This window comes from Corapipo altera, unplaced genomic scaffold (assembly GCF_003945725.1).
Source record: "Corapipo altera isolate COAL_440 unplaced genomic scaffold, ASM394572v1 24, whole genome shotgun sequence".
Taxonomy (NCBI): Eukaryota; Metazoa; Chordata; class Aves; order Passeriformes; family Pipridae; genus Corapipo; species Corapipo altera.
This window is the reverse complement of record NW_020884903.1, coordinates 5605098-5621616: the sequence shown is the minus strand read 5'-3', so window position 1 is coordinate 5621616 and position 16519 is coordinate 5605098. Positions and strand designations below refer to the sequence as shown.

The window sequence follows — 16519 nt, the reverse complement described above, 5'->3', positions numbered from 1 at the left end:
CTAGGGGAGGAATTCAAATTTGCAAGCCACATTTTCTATTTTATAAGTGGGCAAGAATGCCAAAAAGGCCATTTTCAAAAGCAGAAGAGAAGTTCCAACCTGAGAACAAATTTGCCTAAAAGACAAACTCACACAGAAAACTAGCAGCTGCATGGCATCAGAATGGAAACTGCTACATAACCTAAAACTTTACCAAAACTTTCAGGACTGCTGTAATTTAAGATCACATTTGTGATTCTAATACATCTTTCTTGAAGGCTCAGTTGTGCAAAGTATCAGTCCCAGTTCAGAAAAGCACCTAAACACAACCATAGCTGCAATCATGAAAGCAATTCACCATTTAACTTGATTATTCAGTTGGCACGATTAAATTCTAAATGCTTATTGTATTAACACAAACATCAAGGTTTTGTCTCAGTAGGATATATTAAGTAAGTTGAAATTCATTGCAGTTGCATATTTGAAGTGGTGAATTTCAGATTACTTCATTTCCTTTTCTGCAGGCATGCTGTTGTGCCAAAAGCTGTCACTCCCTAGTTTTCTATGCATTTGCTATATTTTAACAAGAAACTCTATTTATTGATTCTGATATTACAGAGAAAAATGGGTTTTCCTTTCAGTAAGATGATTAAACATAAATGTTACACAGAAACACCAGAGGGGGTTTTGTTTTTTGGTTTGTGTTTTTTTTCCCTTCATCATTGCTGAAGGAAGCATATTACCTAGCAGCACAAGGCAGTGAATGAGCTAAGTCCCAGATTCACAGCTGTGCTCACAGTGCTCCATGTGCAGCGACGGGCGCTCAGAATGAGCCATTTGGGATGCCCTGATGTAAAGGCTTGCTCTGTACTGGAGCCGTGCCCATCAGAGGTAAAGCCACAAGGCTGTGCTATGTGCGGAGGGCAGCAAGGCCTCCAAGGTGCCAATATGCCAGCCAGGCAAAGTCAAAGCAAAGCAGTAGTACAGCCATGCCCTCTTTTTCACTCATCATACCCATAGATGCCTGATTCTTTCTCTCTTGCCTTCAGTCGTGTTGATTTTTAGGGAGCAAACAAATTAATATATAACTTCTGTTTTCTGGGACTAGTTGTTAGCTTTTAAAAAAGAATATTCATCATTATGTTCCTCTATTTCTACGTAAAAGAAATAAAATCTAATATAAGTAATAAATATTTTTTTTCCATCAGTGGTGGTAAAACACTTTCATTACTGTATTCCATTAAAAAGTAGTGCTAATATGTAGAGCTCTTAAAGAAAAATGTGAGAGAAATCTTGCATTCTTATAGGAATGTAGCGTGTTGCTGTTTTGAAGTATTAAACCTTTTTTTCTTTTTCAAACTACAAAATTTTGTCCCATCCTGGCTTAAGTCAACCATGCTGACAGAATTAAAATTTTCAGTTTGCATCATATAAACACATGAAAAAGCAAGCATCTGGACCCTCCAAAGTTTGTTTAAATCCCCTACCTTTCCTACATAGAGTGGGTCTGTACCCATGTATTCTTCCAGCACAAAGAACTGATTCCACACCCAGCTGCGTTTGGTTCTCGTCCTCCCTGATTGAAAGTAGGGCTTTGACCTGGACCTTGTGAGCTCTGCTTGATTCATCCCAGAAAGACAAAGGAAAAGAGCTAGTATCTGCAGAAAATGGCAGAACTCCACTTTGCCCAACTTCATCTTTTTTTTCCTCCGTGAAAGAGAAAACCTTGACCAAAGCGGGCACAATTCCAGTTGTCTCAGTAGCTCTAGCGTCTGGCAGGGTGTCAGCTGGGAGTCCAGAGATAATAATTTGCAGAGTGGTCGATTGGAAGATGTCACCACTGCTGAATAGCCTTCACCAAAGAAATGTTGTAACAGGTACCTATCCAGGAAAAAGATAAGAACTGTTGTCAGAATTTTTATTTTTTTTAAAGAATGTAAATAATTCTTCACAGCATTTACATCAACCATGAAAAATGTTTATTTATTACTTTTCTCATCATCAATACCAATGCGTTTACATAAGAAGTCTCAGAGTTTACAGCAAACTCTTGGCATTACTACTACTGATACAGATGTATTCATATTCATAAAGTTTTTTCCTGACTGTTCTCTTAATACACCATTTTTTCCCTGAACAAATGCTAAAATTTTTTCTCTTTAAAATAATCGAAGCAAGTGTAGTTCTTTACAGTCATTTGATTTTATTTTTTTGTCCTCTGTCTGCTATGGTTTGCTTTGCTTGTCATTACTGTGATATAATTACAAACTGGCTACAGACAGGAAGTTGTATTAACAGCAGGGACACATCCTAGCTTAACTCCCTCCAAAAGTAAAATAAAGGAGTATAAGATTAATCAGAAAAATTGATTGATTCTTAGTCACAGCACACCAGATGCTATGATTTGTTCTGATCTGAACCTGACCTGCTAAAAAGCCCTGAGTCTCCCCACTCATTTTTACTACATTCCTAAAGCAAATGTCAGACATAGTAAGAAACATGTTACACTAGTTTGTATATTTATATAGAAATATGCTGAGAAATATCAGAAGATAATGTGATTTTGTGTTTTCAATGAAACCTTGATATAATAATGAATGATTTTTCAGCACTAACAAATACAGTTTTTATCTTTTTGTGCATCTGTTTTTATTTCAAAATTTAATCATTTAATAACTGGTAGAACTCACTAAATATATAAATATATTTTTGAAAGAAACCCCTCAAACTTCAATACTTAAAGGACACTTTTTTCTGCCTTTTACAACTGTGAGCGTTCTCTACTCAAGTAAAAATGTATACTTAGTATAATGTTTTTAAAAGTATAAATTCTGTCAGAGCCAAACATAGCTTTGCCTGTTGGGGAAATCGCCAGGTAAACAATGCTGTCTCTGAAACGGGCATCCTCCTTGTCTGAGTGAGCAATGAGGGAGACAAGAAGCATTTATGTAGTGCCAAACATGAGGTGAAAATAAGGGTGAAATTAAAATAGATAACAAGGTATTAATTTGGAGTGAACTGCTGCTACTTAGGAAGCCACGGAAGAAAGAAGATTTCATCCTTTCTACATTTAATTAATCTAAAAAGCTAGACATTAAATCACACACACATTAAACGTTCCAGATAGATTACCATTATATCCCTACCCACTACCATTAAAACTGAGTGAAATGTGATATCTGCTATCTGTTTTCAGCATGTCAGGCTCTTTTAGCTGCTGAACGCCTATGCATCGTGCTGCCAAAGGTACCTAGAGGGCAGAAACATGAAACAAATAAAAAGCTCTTCTGATTACAGACTGTATTTAAAGCCTTTTTATAGTAATCCCTTCTGTAGTACTGCCCTGCACCAGAAAGGCTTTGCTTAGAGGCTGGTGGGATAAACCACAAACCCACTGAGCATGTTTGCTAAGCAGGAGCAATTTGAAAGCTTCCATATGTGAAAATCCAGTGTCTCCCTACAGGCAAACCAAAGAGAATAGGCAATGTCTTACCTAAAGACCCTAATTTTAAAAACAGGATGCTATAGTTATAAAAGACATCATTCCAACATGGACCAAGACACTTTTCATGGCAGGATTAACACACAGGTGTCATCCTTGCTAGCAGAGCCTAGTTTGAAATGATTAATCCCAACTAGTCATAGCTCAGTTTTGATCTGGCCCTTTGGGTAAATCATGACCATATGACAGTAATTACTGAGAGAGTGTTAAGGAGAGTAGCTATGCTTCCTCTGTGATATGTTAACTTCCCACCATTCTGTTCAACTACTGTAAGCGTTGTTTGTAGTAGAGGCTGTTTACACACCCTTGATTTCCCCCCTCTGTGTCTAAGTTACATCATGTTAAAGACATCTGATATTGATAAACTGTCAGTTTATTTCAAAGAGGCAGCAGATTGTTATTTAATGGAGATAAAAATACAAAATGGATTTTCTTAAGAAATGTCAGTAAAACATTTACAATATGTTAGAGTCTTTTCACTAAGCAGTTTGAAATGTCTTGTTCTTGCTCTGAACAGACATTCCAAACCTAGAATTGCTCTAACCTTTATCTCAAACAGTGTTCTCTTATATCCTTTCTTTTACACCTGCAGGAAAGTATGAAAGCCACCATATGGAGTGCCATGGTCCCCAGCCACACGCCACAGCACAGAACTGAAAAACGCACCCAAAATACCAACTGAAAAACAGTCCATATGCTAGACAGCACAATCTGATGAAAAGCAGAATACTCACACCTCCTGGAAAAAAAAATTGTTGTGGTTTACTCATTCTCAAATACTTTCACCACACAGACTCCAAAATTCCAATTATTTTTATTCAACTGTGTGGCAGCACTTTCTGCTCTGAAATGCTCTTCCCTCCCTTCTTCCTCTTCTTCAGGAAAAGTCTTCCTATTCCTCTTAGAGCCCTTTTTTTAGGTTTTTATTTATAGTTCTTTCAGTACATTGCCTTTTGAGTGTGATACCTCCAAAAGCAGAAGTCTGGTATTTAAAAACCTTTTCTGTTTTTGGAAATAACTTTTCATTAAATTGCATTTCATTACCTTTCTTACTTATATATATATATATATACACATATATGTGTGTATGTGTATGTATATATACACACATACATATTTTTACAGATTTTTTTAATTTTAAAAAAATTGGGGTTTTGTCCAAGCGTAACTAACACTTCAACATCACCTGTTCTATGAAGTCTGTAAGTATGAAGTCCACAAGCCCACATTAGCAATGTCACAGCCTTCATAAAACTGAAAACTAAGAGGTACTGTTGGTGATTTTTTCCTCATTAAGGCATAACTTCAGTGTTCAGGGATGCACTTGCAACAGTGGATATGACTAACACTGACAGTGATAGAGGGTATTCAGGGCTCTGATTCTAATGCCTTCACTGCCATCTGTGTTTACACATTTGAGTGTCAAGTGAAGGCAAAACTGACCTGCAACTATTTTGTACTTTTTGTTGAAAGATGCTTTTTTATGAAATGGTATCACTTCTGCACAAGTAAGACTCAGATTACACAGAACTGAGAAATATTTGCACTTTTAATTGATGTCATTAATTACCCTAGGACAAAATTGCACCTTTACACGTTGTTTCTGATCTCCAAAATGCTACTCCCCTCTCCAAATAGGGGCAAAATTCAATCATGTCTGTTCATTCACATGTTGCTAATGTTAAAAAGTAATTTAGGCTTTAAAAACAAAATTAATTTGTCTGCTGGTATGTTTAAAGCATTAGGCTCTAGCTTTCACATCTGAGCTTGTATTCCCTACTTTCTTTACATATAGTCCTGGCAATCAAAAATATGAAAAATATAAAGCAAAAAAACTGGTGGGTAATTTGAAGAGTATGTTATGTGATCTGTATAGTGTACATAGCATGTCTTTGCTGAGCAGTAAATGCTGTCCATGCGAATCGCTGTAAGAATAAAAACTAAAAAATCCACTGGATATCTAAACTCTCATATTTATGTTCTCAAATAGCAGGCTGATACATAAAACATCAGATGGAAAATACACACATTTGAAAAAATAATAATCTCTTTATTCAATATATAGCATAAAACTTACATTTTCTTCCATCTGCTGTACAAAAAATTAAACTACATTTAAGCCACAGTCTAGTAGGAGAAGTGTTCTGGTGTACACTGCTAATCTGAAAAATGTTATTACTTTACTTCACCAAAACAATCTGCTAGTGTCAAAAAGACACTAAGACACTCATGCACTGTCTCTGAGGGGCAATCTTGATTTGTTGAAAACATTCAGATCATGAATAAGATCCTCAGCTTTAAGGAATAGTCCCCCTCACTGCAAGCAATTAAGGGCAATTTACACCCACTGAAAATCTCTCTGAATATTTTGCTTCGCTCTGTAATTCCTAAAACAACACATCATGACTAGTTTTCCCTGTTTGTGTGTAGCAATGAGCAGCAGTAGATAAGGACAAGTTTTCAGTCTCGGAGATATCCTCTTGGAAGCCCTCTTTCCCCACCGCTGAGATTTCCCCAGCACTGTAGGGCAGTTTGCTGAAGGCTTTGGAGATCATCTTTGCACCACCTAACCTTTGCAGCCAAAATGCAAATTCCTGCAGACTTCTGCTCACACATTGCTACCAGTGTCACAGTGCCAGCTTAATCTATGAACCATATCATTTCCTTGTCAATCTCTTCAACCCAATAGGGAATTTTGCCCTTCAGCTTATTTTGTCCTGATGTCTTTCCAATGCAAAATGCTTCAGAAAGAACTGGAAATCCAAAACCTTTTCCATTACTGAACTCCACAAGTCTGGATCGCATTTCTCTATTTTGAAGTCTTGCTGTCAGCCCAGGGCACTCATTGAAGATGTAACTCAAGAGTTTACCACTCCTACTCTTCCCTCTTCCTTCCCTCTGCCGCATTATCCTCCTCTCATCAAACCGCTTCAATTTTTGATACCTTTGCAAAATTTACTGCATAAATCCAGACCTCACTGACTCTGAAAGTGCACCCCAGCCATCACCTGCTTGCTTAAATCTTGCTTTCCTTGGTCAACAATGCACAGTTATCCCGCACTTGTTTGTTTTTTCTCTACTTTAGTCATTTGGTAAAATCAGATCCTGGGTGTTCAAATAATACTGAGGGTGACTGTTGCCACTGGATCTTGAACCACGATGCCTTAAACACAGTGGAATCAGCAAGTGAGCCTCCTGACAGCTGAACTGCCTCGCTGAAATATTTATGTTTTGACATTCAATTTTACAGTGTCCTTTGGACAGGGTGTTACATTCAGTGGCAGAGAAAATTCCTCTTTGTTACAAGCCTGTGGCTCCTCCATGTTACACATCCTAAGTATTACAGGAGACTCCTTCATGGGCACAGGAACTATGTGATCCTTGAGACAAAAAGGTTTAGAGAAGATAACATGTCTAATTATGGTGTCAGTTGCATTGTTTGGTTATCACTTCTTTCAGGGAAACCAAAAAAACCCAAACAATGATGGTGCCTTGGAGCAAGTGAAGTGGGGACCCTTCAATGAAATAAAGCTCTGCAAGTCAAGGCAGTACAACGAAACCTATTAATTCCCTGTGCCAGATGACATTACATCTACAGACCACAACCTCCTGCCGCTAACTGGCCTAAATATTCACATGGGAGATCTGTAAATGTAGTGCACATCCTGCAGTCTGCATCTGGTTATCAAGCAAAAAACTATCACTGCTCCAAACATATGGCGCTGTTACACTAAACCGGCTCCAATACCCTCTGACTCAGGTGAAAGGACCTGATGAGGCAACAGAAAAACACTAGGCACACTTCATTAATGATATGGATTAAAAAAATGCACAAAAAAACCCCAGGCAACAGCTTTTGGTCTTTTTTACAGCTCTGCAGTTGATCACAAGATGGAATGTGGCTAGAGTGTTAAATTGTTTGGGTTGTTGGTAGGTGGTTTTTTTCCCCCAAGAAAAATTTACAAAAGAAAGATATTTTTCTAATATCATTTTCTCCATGTGAAAGTGCTTTGTTGGTTTTTCACCTTGCAACAGTACATTTGAAACATCTAAGTTGCTGAGAAGGATTATGCTAATTTGATCAGTTATTGAAAAAAAACACCAGCAGTATTTGTGGATCTGGGACCAATCAAGACAAATATTTAAATTCGCACAAGCTCAATTTCTGCAGCCACATTTCAGCTGAGGAATTTCACATAATGCCTAGGAATGATTTTCTTGCAGAACCACTGAATTCCCAGAGGAGGCACTCCTGCATTACTGCTTAGAGTTAAACCTGGTTTGACAGGAAGAACCGAAGTAACCATCTATTTTATGCACCCTTCCTCAGCTAGAATTTAATGATTTTTATTGTCACAAGGAAACAATACCCAGTAGTAGCATGAAAAAATGTGTGTGAGAAACTAAAGGAAACTGAATGCCTCAAGAAAGGCCTTCATTGAAGAACTGCTGAACACATCAGATACTGAAGGCAATAGCCAAAAAACACATACAGAAACTTACTAGCCAACCCATCACTAAAACTGACTCCCAAGCAGTATACTCATCTGTAAACCATTTGAAGTTTAAAATATTTTCTATTTCCATCACACATTGGAGTCAATTTATGAGTTGAATCCCTTTGAGAAAAGGCTTAGCCAGGTTTATAGCAAAGTAGGAACTTAAGTTGGACTAGAACAACGTAAGGTCTTGCATTAATAATGATCTCCTTCAGTCACTCTCTGATTGCTGAAGAAACACAGAAAAATGCGGACACAGCGTGTACGCGTAGGCAGTCATACATGAAAAGGATAAAGGATAGGTGAAAATCTACATGGATGCTATATCCATTCTTCACATCAGATAATTCACAGTTAATCTGCAGTTACACAAATGCTTTACAATTACCCTTTTATATGAAAAGATAAGAATTATTTGCTATTAAATCAATAGCAAATAATCAAGAGTGCTTTGCTATCAAATCAATGAAAGTAGACTTAAGGGAGTTGTGAGACTGTCATCTGACTCTTAGCACAATTCTAATGACCTACATCAGCTTTTAATTACAGTAAAGTCTCCCATTATAAGGTTGAAATGCCCCTTGATTAAAACTGCAGTCTTTATTGGTTTTTTGCAAGAAAATAGTCTGTATTACTTAAGTTTGTAATTTCATTCACATTAACTGACATGCACTTGTAACATGCAATGGTAGATCAGATTATTACTTTTAACATTTTCCTAGTATTCCAGGTAGTTTTACGTCTTTATTAAGTACTTAAACCTTATATATTCCACATACTTAATATTAAAAGTTGTCAGAGTCAGGTTTTAGCTTCCTTTGCTTTTCTTGCCCTGCTGTGCATTTTACTGCAATTGTTTTTTAAATCTCACTTAGCCCTTCTTCACGATTCTAAAAAAAACTACCTAGATGCCTAGGTAGATGCCCTGGTCAGTACAGACTGTAAAGCTATAAAACTGTGTACAGGGACTTTAAACAGGATGACACATTTGGTCCCTGGATAGTTCTTTGGGTTTGTTTTGTGGGTTTTTTGCTCTTTTTTTTTTTATCCAAAGATGATAATACACACGTTGCCCTGAACTAGCTCTAATGAGGCACAATCATATAATGTCTAAACATCCTCACTTCACTTCTGCATCTTTAAAACTTTTATGATATCGCTGAGGGAAAATCAACATGACTTTACAGCTGATCTTTATCTGTTGACCTGTTGTACCTTCAGAAGTTATATTCTAAGCAAACTTAATTTATTTATGCAACTTTCATGCTACTGCCCATCTGAACAGCTCTGCACCTGGTATTATGTAGACTTATCTTTTTCACAAAGAGAGTAAGTACCTAGCTTTTACCAGTAACAATTCCCTGCAAACTTCAAATATAATAACACAGAAACTACTAGTATATGTAATAAGGATAGAAAAGTCAAGTCACACATCAATGCCAATGAGAGACTTTCAGAAACTGCCATGCTTAAGAGTTTGGCTCCTTTATGTATTTATTTATTTATTTGTCCTGGAAAAGCAATTTATTTTCTGCAAAGCTGCACAATCACCTATGTTTTAGCTGAAAAATGGCAAGGCAGTATGTCTTGTTAGAGAGACTATGAAGCATACTCTGCCCTTTCAAGTCTCTGACTTGAGAAGTTATCTATCAGAACACAAGATTTTTCCTTCCAGAGGGAAAAAAATTAAAGTATCAGCATTTCAGTTTCCAGAATCAGAGCACCTCACTAGTCTCCATCTCCCAGACCTTCCTAAATCCCGGGGAAGACATCGTTTGCAGAATCCTGGCTTACCCGAACTACCTCATCTTTTGAAAGCATGAGTATAAAAGCTAAATCGTATCTCAAAAAGTGGTGGGGGTTTTTTTTGTTGTTTTTTTTTTTTTTTTGCTCCATTAGCAAGCAGAAGTCTGAGGATCCAGATCACAAACCACTTGCTATCGGTGCACACAGCCTATTGTAGGAAAGCAGGACATCAGGACCTGCCCGTGTGTGTGGAGATGTGGATAGACGGGGGGGGGGGGGGGGGGGGGGGGAAACGGGGGAGGAACGACGGGGCAAAGGGGGAAGGGTCAGTATCACCCAAGCACTGCAGAGCTAGCCTTACCGGCTGAATACTAATCAAAGAAATAGCTCCCATAATTTCAACGTTTGCAAAGTCTAGAACATCCTTGACATAAAAGGACGAAAGCTCCGGGAAATAACTCAGGAAATTTCCTTGCCTCAGTAATCTTTTGCACTGTAACATCACTGCCGGACTTCAAGGCCAAGCAAGACAGCCGCTTTGGCTTGGCAGAAAGGACTGAGACAGTCAGGACTTTGTGCTGCCTGTATTTTGCAGAAGTCCGTGGTCCTCCCTTCCCCCACCCCACTTCTCCTCTTGTCTGTGAGACTTCTTCAAAGAGTCAAGAGTGATGCTATTGTTCTCTAATTTCTCACAAGGTGCGCACACGCCTATAGTCCCAGCACTCTCACTTTCCACGATCTCCCCGCCACCCCTGGTGCCGGTGGTCCCGCAGCCGGTCCCCGCCGCGCTGCCCGGGCCGACACCAGCGCGGGAAATGCCAAACTTACCCGCGGCCGCGCCGGCCCCGCGGAGCCGCGGCCCCGCTCCGGGCAGGAGCCGCTCCGGGGCGAGCGGGTGCGGACGAACAGCGCACAGCCCTTTTCCGCAACTGCTCCGACCGCCCTCTGCCTACACGGGAGGGGAAGGAAGGCAGGGAAAGGCACAGGTGCAGCCGGCACTCACCTGCTCCCTCTCTCCCTCGGCTTCCCGGCGCGGTGAGTATTTTAATCCCAAGGGCCACCGGTTCCTCCGCGGCGAAGTGCTGGCGGGATGCTCCCGGGCGGAAGGGGTCGGGCTGCGGGCGGCGGGGCGCCTGCCTGGCATGAGGGCTGCGCGCCCGCCCGCACACTCGCCCGCACCCGCGGAGGAAGGAGCGCTGCCGCCGCCGCTCCGATCCTCCTCCTCCACCACGGCACGGCGCGGCGCGGCCAGCCGCTGGGCACACGGCGGGAGAAGTGGGTGTCTGTGCCAAGCCCAGCTCCGACTGGGTGCGGATCGTGGCTGCGGGAGGAGGAGGAAGAGGAGGGAGGGAGGGAAGGAGCGGGGAGGGAGGGAGAAGGCAGAGGAGGTGGGGATGCTGCTCAGGGCAGGGGATATCACCGCTCGGCGGCCCGAGCCGGCTGCCAGCTCCGTTCGAGGGCGCCCGGAGACGGCACAGGGACTCTTTGTACCTCCCGAAGACCCAGCGGTGGCTATTGAAGAGGGATCCAGGGAGCAAGCAGCCTGCCCGGCTCCAGTCTCTCCCCCCCCCCTCCCGCCTCTCCTCCTCCTCCTCCTTGACAGGATATACAGATGGAGTCCTTTGGATAAAAATCAGGAGCCGGGCTAGGGGGTGGGGCGGGAACCAATCTCTCTCCCGATTTGCATTTGAAACGCGGAGCTGAAGGGAAAGACTTTAAGATTTTTTTTATTATTATTATTTCTCCCCCCGCAACCCACCACGCAATTTGTCCTAGAAGCTGCAATCCACTGAGCTCCCGAGGCGTGAAGACAAAAGTCGCAAAAGTAATCTGAACTTGCGGAGTCCCTGCTTTACAGCTTTGCCCTTTCAGCCTCTACAGCCTGACACTTGCGAACCCCACACTCCCTGGCCCGGCCCGTCCGCCTGGCTGGCGGGGGGCAGCCGGGGGCAGCGGGCCGGACCGGGGTCCCCTCTCCTGGTCTCTTGGCCGCGGGGTGGCTCTCCCGGCGCAAGGGCACGGACCCACCACCGACCTGCTCGGGGGACCTAAAACCTCGCACCCCTGCTGCCCTCTGTCTCCCTAGTGCTGCTGTCACGCCTACCAGGCCACTGTTTAAACCGCGGGGTGGTGGGGACCTGGTGGGGAGCTAGGAGAGGAAGATGAAAAAAAAAAAAAAGTGGAATAACTAAACCAGGTGCTTTCATAGAATAAAGGGTGGAGAGAGGGGAGTCTGCGCACCGGCAGCAGCAGAAGGCGCAGTGTCACGCTGGGGTTGGTGGCCGGCAGCAGCCACGCACAGTCCCGCAACTCCGGCGCTGCCGCTCTGGGAAATGAGTACCTGCTTTGTTTGGACGTGGTCCGACTGGGAAAGCGGCAGCACAAACTTTCTGCCTCATTTCAGCAGTGCTGAAGCCGTTTGGGTCTGCAGAACGAAACAGATCCACAACTGAAACGCGATCACCCAGGAGTCAGGACTTTTTTTTTTTTCCTGGGGGGAGGGGGGGGGGGAAAGAGGAAAAGAGGTTCCAAATGTCGGCGGAGCTGCTGAATTGACATTTTCCACGGACAAAAATATTTTTAACACATACTGTTTTTAGAACAATGGATCGTACCAAGGACAACTGTAAGAGATGAACCTTGGCCAATGTCTTTTGATTTATATTTACCAGAAAGGCATTCTCAACATGCTGTGAACAAACTAATAACGTGCATATATAATTAATTTTCATTCCTATTATACACTATACTACGAAGTGTGTTGTCAACACTAATAAAGTAATGTTAGGATAAAGACACTTCATTAAAAAAAGGAATTGGTTTGGATCAAAAAGGATTTTTAAAAAATAATTTTAATTTCTGAATTTATTTGAATACACAAATGCAGCATGCATGACTATTTTAATAAATGTAATATGTTACTGCTCTATGCTACTTGTCTTTTAGCTTCATTTTCAGACGTGATTTTCAATGTCACCCTTCTAATCAGAGGAAGGCAATCCCAACATCATGGCATTTGTGAACTGAAGAAGTGGTTTAAAGAGAGCAACTAGAAGCAATCTTCATTCTCCAAGTTATGGAGCATCTGAGTGCATGGGTACAACTTAATAAGATGTATTCAGGCAAGAAAATCTTGAAACATGATTGCACACAGTTGTTTAAGATTGTAATTAAGGATTCACCTTTCCTTTGTTCTCCTTTCCCCAATCCCTAATTCATCTTTTACAAGTTAATCAAAAGAAGACTCTTTGCACTGATCCTTAGAGGACAAGGTTCAAGGACAGATTATCTTTTTTCTTCATCATGAAATATCGCAAACACCTCTGCTTTGTCTTCTTTCAAATTCTCTTGGAGATGGAACCAGTACTTGGAAAACTTACCTTTTTCTACTTAATTCAGTAGCAATTACTTCAATGGTGAAAACAAAAGAGTTAAAAACAGAAGAAAAGATCTTTTTGGGGAATAGGGTGATGTGAAAAAAGTATCTACAAGGGGTCATGACTTTCATAAACTTTGCCTAACATCTTCAAACTTTATTTTTTTTTTCTCTTCAGGTTCAAAATAGGGAATAAATAGTTTTGTGATCACTTAAAATCTTTATAAAGGAAGGACTCTTTCTTATTAATTTTGATTTTGATCCAGATATTAGTAATGGAGAACTGGAGCAGTCAATTATCACCCAATTAAAAAGCTTGTAGACCTTCACACAGTATTTCATTATGTTCTTCCTAACTGAACAGACCTCTCTCAAGGATGTGCTTTATGTTCCAAAAATCTAGTCTCAAGCAAAACCTTTCATTAAAGTGTATACCAATGAAAACATTTGAACTTATTTTTACTATGGTGAAAATAGGATAGATATTTTTGTCTTTTTTTTTTTCTAAATTCTTATGTTGTCATGTCAAAAGAAAATGTATTAAACCCTTTGACTTTCGTGGGAGCAAAACAGTGACTCCAAGCAAAATGTGTGACTAAGCAGACCAATTTAATTTCATTGCACAGGCAGAATGAAATATAAAGAAGCAATTATTCTTAGTCACTTATGGCAATCTACCATTTTTAGTAACATAAGCAAATGTATATTTTTTTAATACAATTTGTTCTTGACTGTCTTGATTGTGGGGTTTTGCCAATGAATCAATCCATTCCAGTGCATTGACTGGTTCATTTTGGCAGTAATCCATACCTACAGTGATGTTGTATTTCTTTCTAATATGTTTTGTAGTGCATTTACTCGTCTTGAGAGGTATGGGTGTACTCTTTCCAGAGGAAAGCCTATGCTTTGTACAAACAAACCTCAGGCCATGCTAGGCTTTCTCTTAGGTAGGCTCTGTAAGGTCTGACTGCAGGCATCAAAGGGTGCATTGGTACCCTTTCCCATTTTTTGATTTCTGAAAGCGTCAAGGATGCCTCTTCAAAGTACAAGTTACGTTGCTGTTCTGTATAGTTGATCCATAGACAGATTTAGGACCATACATACTGTCTCAAAACATACTCTCAAATGCTTCTTAGACAGTGAGAGCTTTGGTAGCCGCTGCTTATGGAGGATTTTGACCTGAAGCAGAAAACAAAAAAGTTTCTTGGCTGTTTTCAGTCCACCGAGCCTCTGACTATCTCTCGACATTACCATTTCTATCTATACATTCATCATATACATTCTGTAAAAGAACAATATCTGGTAACTGCTGCCTGGCTCCTGGTAACTCACTGTGTGGGAAGAAACAACTTCCATTATGCACTCAGAAAAAGCTTGCACAGTTCCTTCCGTATGAAAATGTATTACTCTCAGAGGCAAAATGCTAACTTTTCCTTAATTTTCTTAAAAAGTTATATGTATTTTAGTCTTTCATGAGGCAAATAGGAGAGCTTACATTGTAGGATTTTTTTTTAAAGAAAACACCTCTTAACACCATTAGCATATGATTCCCCAGTACAAGTGCTAATGCTTCTATAAGTTATTCTAACATAAGGACTTCAACCATCCAGATATATTATTTACAGGTGGCTACAATTCTGATTCCAATCTGGAACTGAGAATTGTTTTTTCTTTAATCTTCTTTTTTTCTCATTTCTACAAATAGCAGAAGACAAAACAAAAGGCCTGTTGAAATTGAGGACGCTCACTGCCTTTAACAAGATACTCAACACAGGAATGTCTCTGCCTTCTCTGTCCTTATGGTCATGGCTTGATTCCCTATTTAAACTGATTTTTGAGACAATTACATTTTTGTCTATATTCCAGGATTTTTTTCTGCCCCACGTGGAAACACAGTGGTATGGGGACCTGCCTAATAGTAACAAGAGCAACAACCCGTTCTTTAGAATACATTTTGCAGAATATCCTCTGAAGGTATGGCATCCAAAAAGACATAATATGAACTAAAGTATAATAAATAATAGTGGTGATTCAGTTGGGGTATTTATGAGGTCTCTTTGTATATTCACAACCTCCTATTCTGCTTAGGAAGTGTTACCTTATCAATTCAACATTGCCATCATGGCTCCATCTGTTCCTCTTTGGTTCCTCTGTATGTTCCCTTGAGTTTCCACAATCTTTTGATGACATGTTTGGTCCACATATACTGGCAAATCTGAGTAACTGATATATTTGTAAGAATGGTATTTTTCAAAAGTAAATCTAGTTAATCTAAGGCAAAGTAACTGTAAAAGTCATAAGAAGTTACTGTTACCTAAGATAATAAATGTGAATACAGTTAAAAATGGGAGTTTACGTTGCCAGGAAGAACAGAGAAAAGCAACAGAGGGAGTTGTAGGAAAGGAACCTGCAAAGTTTAGAAACTGTAAATAAAAAATAGGCTTGTTTAATCACAAGGAAGCTGCAAAATTAAAAGAAAAATATTGTACCACTGAGTGTAATTTATTAGTCACACAGTAGTAAGAACAGCACAAGAATAAATCAATTGAAAAACAACTGCATGGAAAGAATTTTGAAAATATCAAAAGACAATGGTGGCAAATGGCAGGTAGGCTGTCAGAAGACTGAGAAGAGAAATGCAGAATTTCATTAAGGCCACACAGGAATGGGCTATTTGTACAAGCAAGGATAGATAGCTTAAAAAAGCTCTAAGACCAGAATGGAGACTGTGTTGCCAGGCTCCAGATGCTATTCATCACATCATAAGTGGATGTACTGTAGAATTAAACCTGCATTATATGGGAAAACTGTGGTTTAAACATGTCTTAAAATGGCTTTTGGTGGTCCTCTTTGCAAACACATGCTTCTTCCTCCCAGCACCCCCCGTGTTATCCATGCAGGAATGTCCTGGGAAGGTGTCCTGAGTCCTTCCTGTGATTGGGTGTTCCTGTAAACCCCTTGAGACTTCTAATTGGTTACTCTGTGAATCCTCCTAAACCCTATAAATGTAACATCCCCAACAATAAACGCTCTCTTGCCTCCTCTCCACGCCCGGTGTCCTGTGACCTGTCTCTGTGCCGGCCATGGGGCCACGTGTGGGGGGGGAGGGGGGAGCACCTCTCCCCTCCAGGCTCAGGGCCTGAAAAAACCCCTGAGAAACCCCTGGAGTTCCCTTTCCCCATCCCTCAAAGCGTCGCAATGGTTCTTCAGATGGAAACGGAACTAGAACTGGGCCGCCCTACGTCGTGGGTGGGGAAAGGGATCCAGAATGTACCAAGCTGGCCAGCACTGAGGTATGATATAGCATCACAAAGCTAGCAGTATGGTGCAGTGAGTGCCTTGCAAGAAGTATGGATTACCAATAGGGGGATAAAAAAAAAAAATCAGCAGCAGCCAAAGAAAGGTGCTGAGAATAAA

General features: G+C 40.6%; 1 protein-coding gene across 1 annotated transcript in view; it reads right to left on the bottom strand.

The window, feature by feature from the left end:
• Positions 1–11265, bottom strand: part of LOC113950754 (cadherin-7) — an 85987-nt gene extending 74722 nt beyond the window's left edge. Inside the window, exons 1-2 of the mRNA XM_027650959.1 lie at positions 10730–11265; positions 1467–1860 (exon numbers count right to left, since the gene is read on the bottom strand). Of these exons, the coding sequence (XP_027506760.1) occupies positions 1467–1676 (210 nt within the window). The 5' untranslated portion in view covers positions 1677–1860; positions 10730–11265. The remainder of the gene's footprint in view (positions 1–1466; positions 1861–10729) is intronic.
• Positions 11266–16519: the final 5254 nt, after the last annotated feature.